General features: G+C 57.8%; 1 protein-coding gene across 1 annotated transcript; it reads right to left on the reverse strand.

Annotated features, from left to right (window-relative positions):
• Positions 1–5682: 5682 nt before the first annotated feature.
• SMIM41 (small integral membrane protein 41) lies at positions 5683–5961 on the reverse strand. Its single transcript, XM_032420894.1, has one exon. The coding sequence runs from the start codon at positions 5959–5961 to the stop codon at positions 5683–5685; it is 279 nt and encodes a 92-aa protein (XP_032276785.1).
• Positions 5962–7867: the final 1906 nt, after the last annotated feature.

Genomic DNA, 7867 nt, shown 5'->3' on the forward strand with positions numbered 1-7867 from the left:
TTCTGCCTTGCCTTTAAGTGGTGTCTTGCAAGGTGGCAAGCTCAGTCTCCTCCCACTTCTCCCCAACGACCCCACCGAACCTGACCCCTTCCCACAGCTCTGTGTTCTGGCCCTAGCAACATGGTCCAGAACTCTCTCTGTGGAGCCCCAGCCCCATACACCAATTGTCCACCCGACAGCATCCCCTCAAATTCAACACACCAGAACTGGACTCATCAGCCCTCCCCTCTGCCTGTGGCCCATATCTGCAGCAGCCATGAGTTGGTTTATGGCCACCCAGCCTCTGTTCACCCCAGGACTGAAATAGGCCTAGATTTGGTGAGGAGACATCCCCTTCTTTTGGGTCCTGTGCTGAAGCTGGGGTGGGGAGTGGGGCTGGAGGAGGGGGGCTGTGAGGAGGAGGGAGGGGGCGGGAGCCACAGGAGTCAAGCATGTGACTGAGGCCTAGAACATTCTATCCTCGAAGCACAGTACTTCAGGGTGAGTACAGAGTCAAACAGGCCCAGTCTCAGCTGCTCCAGAGGTTTGGGCTGACTGACCTGAGAGATGACCCCTCTCTTTCCTGACAGATTTGACCATAAAGCCACATCCGGCCTCACGTGGAGGCTGAGACTAACAACATGAACACTAACTGTGCATTTGCTCTGTGCCAGGCACCCTACATGTGTGAATCTCATCCGTCCTAACAAAACAAGGCACAAGATAGGCCCTGCCTTTCACCGCCCTAAAGAGGAGGGAATCAAGCCACCGAGGGATGAAGCGCGTTGCCCAGATCACACTGCTAGTGCATGTGGGGCCAGGGTACAAATCCAGCTGTGTGATTCCAAGTCCCTGCTCGGACCACTAGATGCCCCTGCCAGAGGCTGACAGCAGTGAGCAGACCAAGCCCTGGAAGGAAGAGAAACCAAGGCCGCTCTCATCAGCTGAGACCTGAGTCACAGTAGGCCTGAGGCCAGAGCTACCCCTGGGCTTTTCAGTTCCATGGGCCAATTCCCTCTGCTCAAGCCAAATATCCTTTGGGTTTCCGGTAAATTCAGACCCCAAAAGTCCTAACTGATAACATGTCACCTGGGTGGGTGGCAGGCATCTCCCCACAACTCAGTAATTCAGAGCAGGAACTAGGTCCTTCCCTCCTCCTCCCTCAGCTCCCACATCCAACTCATGACCAAAGCCTGAACCCTGAATATCACTTGGATTTGTCCCCTTACTTTCCACCCTCGTCCAGGCCACTATGACTTTGCCAGCTTTAGGGGCTTTTTTTGTTTTTTGTTTTTTTAGATTTCATTTATTTATTTGACAGAGAGAAAGAGAGAGCACAAGCAGGGGGAGCAGCAAAGGGAGAGGGAGAAGCAGGCTCCCCCACCCCCAGGACCCTGAGATCATGACCAGAGCTGAAGGCAGACGTTTAAATAACTGAGCCCCCCAGGCGCCCTGACTCTGCCGGGTTTTGATCACAGCCTCCTTGCTGTCCAGCCTGCTCCCACCCACCAACTTCCCTCCCAATCCCCTAAGATCCAGATCTTAACCATGTCACTTCACAGCTTGAAACCCTCTAGATACCTCACTACCCCAGGGTAAATTCCACTCCTCTCCAGCTGCCACCCCTCTGGTCTCACGCTATGCTCTACCTACCCTGCTCGCAGGGCACCCCCCGCCCCACACCCTCCGCACCTCTGCCCAGAATGTTCTTCTTCCCCTTCCTCGCCTTGTGAGTGCCCATTCAGTACACCCCCTTCTCTAGGAGCAGGTCACTCTCTGCTCTTGGCTCTGTTGACACTGGGCACGACTTATTGTCTATGTTAACTTCAGTTTTGTGAGCAGTGCTCTTTACCGGACTGTGAGCTCCTCCAGGGCAAGGACTCTGTGGCATTCACCTCATCCCCAGGTCCCAGAGCCTGCCTGGCACAGAGCAGTCACTCGGTAAATACTCATGGAAAAGATGAATAAATCAAGTGTTCCCAGAAACAGGGTGGGTGGTTCTACACCTCTTCTCTGGGAATGGTCGGGTTCAGTGGGGGAGAAAAATAACATCACGTGGTAATTACAGTGTAGAAAACCTTTTATCTACGGACAAGCACATTGCCTGTTTGATCCTCACAAGGACACTGTTGCCCCTATTTTATAGATGAAGAGACGGAGGCTCAGGATGGTTTACCACCTAGAATTCAGTGCACACGCTCACAAAATCCACTCTCATTTCAAAGCACCTCGGGTTAAGGCTGGACTGTGATTAGACCCCAGAACAGCAGGTGAAGGAAGTGGTGTTCTGGCCCACACTGGCCACTGGGGGGCAACCGACTGCCGGCATGAACGTCACTGTCGGCCCCACCTCCTACCCACCCTTGGAAAGATTTGGCTCTGGGGGTGGGAGGGGAATAGCCACCACTGAGGAGAGGCCAGGGCAGAGGGGCCCTGGCTGGGGTTGCTCTTTCAGGATCAGCTAGAAACAGTTCAAACTGGAGGGAGGGCGGGAGCAGGGTACCACTAATGCCAAGAGTCTAGAGCTGAAAACATAGAGTGTACACCCCACACTTGCATTACCAACGTATTTAATAACAAGCCACAGGAAGTGATAGGGCATTGCTGGGGCACCCAAGATCTGCAAAGGGACGACACTGACCCACGGCCCTCAGCAGGGACGGGTCACTGGCCTGTCAGACCACAGCAGCCAGTGTGGTCTGACACAGGTATCAGAGATGGGACAGGGGCTACACTCCTGTCGTCGGAGGCCTGCAAGTCAGGGGGCGGAGCCAGCATCTGCCGCATTGAGCACCCAGGGTGTACGTGCACTCCGGCGCCCCGGACATGCAGCAGCTGCTCAGGGGGCTCGCTCATCCCTGGAGCGCTGACCTCCCAGCCCCACATCCACGGGTATTGCAGGAGGCTGAACGGACTGAGCAAACAAGAGGCAGGGCTGAGTGCAAGGATCGCAGGTGGAGGCCTCACCACAAGCCAGCTTTCTCCCAGTCTGGTCTGCACCGCTCAGGGATCAAAGGTAGCAGGCGTTCCCCGGTGCTGCAGGCTGGTGGCAAAGCTCCCTGGGAGACAGACCACACGAGGCTCAAGAATCTGTAACAGAGAGCCCCCCCATCTTCGCTGACGAATGGACTGGATCAACCCCCAACAGCCCTTTCCAGCTCACAGTGAAACTCACGGGCCACAGGAAGGTTAAGGGAAGATCACCCATCTGTGGCCCCAGCCTTTCCCTCAGGGACAGTGCAGGCTAATGGAGCCTGCTGGGGGTCCAGATGCCCAGCCTTACTCCATGGCCCTCAGACCACACACCCCCACACACCTGTCACTCCAAGCTGCGGCCTGAGAGATGGGAAGACAGCAGCACTCGTTCGCCAATTCTCTAAATCTTCTTCCTCCTCACTTAGTCAGACAGCCTTGGCCAGGGTCAGAGTTCCACAGCAAACATCCCAGTATCTTCCCCCAGGAACATCGAGGTCCCCAGCACAGGCCACGGCGGGGCTCTCCCAGCACTGAGCTGAAGGGACAGCAGAGGCAGGAAGTTGGATAAAAAAAGCCTTTGCCTACCCCCTCGGTCCCCCGCAGACACATGACGCTGGGGACACCGCCCTTCCCTCTACCAGATCTCTCTACACCCCTACCACCACCCAGACTTGAATCCAAACGCCAATCCAAAGTCATCACCCTCACCTCTGATCCCTCTCCTCCGTCCCCTTGGAGTGTCTTCCATAGATACCGTGTGAGCCCACCCCCACCCTCAGGTTCAAGCCAGAGGAAAGCTGAGCCCTGCTGGCTGGAGAACAGCTACCAGCGGCTGGAAGCCTGTAGCCAGCAATAAAAGGCAATCTAACAAGGCCGCTGGGGAAGAAGGGTCAGGAGGGAGGCAGTAACATGGGGGCCTGGGGTTCCAGTCCCAGATTCCATAGGCCAAATAGGGATGTGTATGTGACGGTTCATTCTTTCACGGAGAGAGGTCGTATTTTGCATCGGCATCTCCAAGAGTGGCGGGAAATCAAGGACAGAGCAAGAGGAACGACCCAAGGAGGAGCCTTCTCGCTCAGGGACGCCCCCACCCCCTGAGCTCGGAATCAGGAGCCTCAGGCTTCGTTCCGCTCTGTCACTCACTGGAGCATGTCACTTTCTTCTCTCTGAACGCCTCCATTTGCAAGATGAAGGGTTCACAGTGGATATGGAAATTCCTCTATCCGGGTTGGGGCAGGAGAGAGGAGCACAGGGCGGAGAAAGGGTCGAAAAACAGCAGAATGTTATCAGGCAAGGGGGCGAAGGCACCTGGATACAATAAAAAGAGGGCATTCTCACCCCTCGCCCGGCACGCCACAAAGGGAGGTGGCCCGGGGCCCCAGGTCTGGCCCGCTGCCCTGACGCCAGAAGCAGTCACACGCTCACGCCCCTCACCGCCCTGGCCAGCCCTCTCTCTGAAGGGGCATCTGTGAGGTGAGAAGTCCACAGCTCAGCAAGGCCAGCGTGGTACAACTGCCTGGGATTAGTGCTAAATCCTGGGCTGCTCTGTGCAGGGATCACACGTTGTCAGCTTCGCAGCTGCTCAGCCGCACCCCGCCCACGCCGCCACCTTCCGCTCCCCAGCCTCCCCTCACATGCACTGACTCCCTTCTCAGAGGGAAGCTGGGACCCTGCCTCTGCCCTTGGCAAGCAACAGGTCAGAGGCACCCCCGAAGAAGAGCCCCACAGAAACCTCCCGGGAGCCCACAGGTACAACACTGAGCAGAGGAGACAGTGAAGGCTTCCCTGCCCAACCCCTGTGGCTCCCCACAAGGTGGCCTTGGCCTGGAATTACCTTGTCTTTAGGCCACCCAGGCCCTTCCCTCCAGATGGTTCTTGTCCTTGGAGAGTCAGAGACAGGAGAGCCAGATGGAGCCCCCACAGCTGGGAATCCTCAGCCCCGGCTTCCTACAGCAATGTGCTCATGAGGCCCCCCAGCTGTCAGGAACCTTGCCATCCACCACCTTCCCCACACATACCGCAAAGCTCAGTGCTCTGGGCCACACCTGCCCACCCCCCCACACACACACCAGAACAGGGTCTGGGGGAGGGGGGACCCCGCCACACCTCCCCATCCCCCAGAGTCACCCAGGCCCCTGGCTCTGCCATAAAACAGGACCCACACTCCCATCTCTGCCTCCAAAGGGAGGCCACAGTGAGGAATCTTACTCAGATCCCTGTCTGGGGACAAGGCTTCAGGAAGGAGAGGAGGAAGCAGAAGCCGAAGGCCGGGTTGTGGAAGTTTCTGTGGCAGTCTCCTTTAGCCTCCCAGAGGCATGGGCCATGCTGGGCCACGGCTGAGCTGGGCCTTAGCTCAGGGTGGGGCGGGGGCAAAGCTGGAGTCGGGTACGGGCAGGGAGGGGCTCCAAAGTACACTGCAGCCCCCTCCAGAAGCCCTCCTCTGATCCGCCCTGCCTCCCCCTCACAGAGGACACGGGTGGGGCGCCGCAGCAGGAGAGACACGAGAGGATGGCAGCCTCTTCCCTCTGGTCCCGGCACCTCCGGGGTAGCCGCAGGGCCCACCTGGCGGACGTGCAGGGCGAACCCGAGTCGCTGAAGAGCTGCCCCCCGCTCTCACCTGCGCGGGTGCCAGCCTCGGTGGAGGACGCGGCGCCCTTGCTCCGCAGCAGCCGTCGGGCGCCAAGTCCTGGGCCGCTTGGAGGCCGCGACCCTCGAGCGCACGGGCGCCTAGGAGTCGTCCTCGCCTCCGCTGGCGCCGCCGGGCTCGGCCTCGCGGGACGCGCGCCGCTCGCGGACCAGCATCGCCACGAGGCCCTGGGCGCGGAGGAGGAGGCCGCCGCCCAGGAACAGGACCCCGCAGAGCACGAGCAGCGACAGCACGACCAGCACCGCCGCCAGCACGACGCGCGGCGCCTCGGGGGGCTCCGGCGGCGGCACCCCCGACTGGTTGCAGCAGGAGCTCAGCCAGGTGGCCGGGGCCCCAGCGCCCGCCTGGGAGCCGTTCATGCTACGGCGCGGCTGGCTGCCCAGATGTGTGCGGGAGGGCCAGATGTGCGGGAGCCCCAGCGGGCGGGCCTCGGCTGCATAGGGGAGGGGCCCGAGGGGCGGATCCCAGCCGCTGTTGGCTCCCACCCTGTGCGCAGAGCTCCTCCAGCGGGGACTATGGCCCAGACTCCCGGGGCCGGGGTATTTCTTCTTGTCCCAACCACACCCACGCGTGGGAATCCAGCCCATGCACCCAACCAGCCAAAGCCAGAGTCCAGTCCCCAAGGCTTTCCCTCTCCCGTGGCAAAGCAAGTCAAGAGACAGCACCTCCCTCAGAACTGAAAAAATCTTCCGGACCCCACCCCAGGTGCTGGTGGTGGGGTGCCACCCCACTAAACAGGACACAAGACAAGCAAGCATTCCCGGGCTGTCCCTGAGCCAAAGCTCAATACTGCCAGGTGGCCCAGGTGGCCACTGGAACAGGAGGCAAATGAGCAGCCTCCGGGACCTGAGGGGCACGGATCCTTACTTCTCCATCGTCCCTTCTGGGAGCCTCTTGGAGTTGGACAAGCAGGCCAGTGCCTCCTTGGGCCCACAGCAAGGAGAGACGGAGGGCAGGGGAACTTCAAGTCCTATCCCCATTCCTCTGCTCAGGCCCCAGAGGTCAAGTTACCTACTGATGAGAAAGCAGATTTGAGTCACCAGGGCTCCTGTTTCGGCCTTGAGTAAATCAGTCCCCTACCTCTGGGAAATCATAATGCCAAAAGGAATGGAAAGGTTACTGTCCTGTCCACCAAGGGGAGCTCACTGCCTGTGGGGTGTCCCACAGCCAACCTGGGGTCGGAGGTAGAGCAGAGTCTGGCTGCAGTGAAGTAGAAAGTCTCAAAAAGCTGGGATGGAGGGAAGACCCTCCTGCTCAGGTCTCCTGAAAGACAGCAACCTGGAGCTCTTTTTTTAAAAACTAAGTCACGGCCAACAAACAACTCTATCAGCCAACCAACCACTCAGAAGGGATTAGCTGATGGCTAGCTAGGAGGAAAAGAAGATCCCCAGACTGCAGCAGGCCAGGTAGGAATTACACACCATCAAGGACCTGCTAGGAAACGGCCTTCCCCATCTCCAAAGCCTTAAGAACCTCCTGAGTTCTCCCAATGCCCCAGAGATCAAGGGCAAGACTTCACAGGATCTGTTGTGAAGTATCACAGGGCCAAGGTGGCTTGGAATGGGAAAAATGTGTGAACACTTCCTGCCTACGCTGGCTACCTACCTGCTCCAGGACCACGGGCAAGACCCCCCCACCCCACCCCCGCTCCATTTAGCCTGGTACAACTGCCCACATACAACCCAAAAGTATAAAATATAGAATAAATCAGAAGTACACAAGAAGGAGTTCATGGATTTTGAGTATGCTGGTGTAGAAATGAGTGTGTTAACAAAGCACTGTCCTAACGACCAGCAAGGGCCAGCGTGACCTGGAAGAAGTGTCATCAGACACCTGTCTCAAGTTGGCCAGTCTCTCTCCAGAGAAGGAAACCCCAGTTAAATGAGCTTTCTGGTGCACGCGGGGACCTGGATGTGCTCTATGAAGACACAGAAGATACTCTTTGAGGCATCATGAAACCAGACCAGATAATATAAAAGGCAGGGATATCACAGCTTCCTTAGGGAGAAGAAACAGCAATCATATCCAAAAGCAACAGTTCCTGATCTGTGTCGTCTTTCACAGGCTGACCACGGTGACACCTGGGTGGTTAACACCTGCTTATGTGAATGTCCAACAAAGTACCGAATTGGTCAGTTTTAATCTATCCCCTCCCCCCATTCCCTTCATGTTGGAATAATGCCCTTAACACACACCTGTATCCTCACAGGTCTGCCAGGGAGTGTTAATGTTTCAGGGCAGAACACAAGCTAACGGAGAGATGGC

This window comes from Phoca vitulina, unplaced genomic scaffold (assembly GCF_004348235.1).
Source record: "Phoca vitulina isolate PV1807 unplaced genomic scaffold, GSC_HSeal_1.0 scaffold23, whole genome shotgun sequence".
NCBI lineage: Eukaryota > Metazoa > Chordata > Mammalia > Carnivora > Phocidae > Phoca > Phoca vitulina.

What these genes read in the sequence shown, in the direction of transcription:
- SMIM41 (XM_032420894.1), bottom strand. Translation starts at nt 5,961, where the DNA reads ATGAACGGCTCCCAGGCGGGCGCTGGGGCCCCGGCCACCTGGCTGAGC.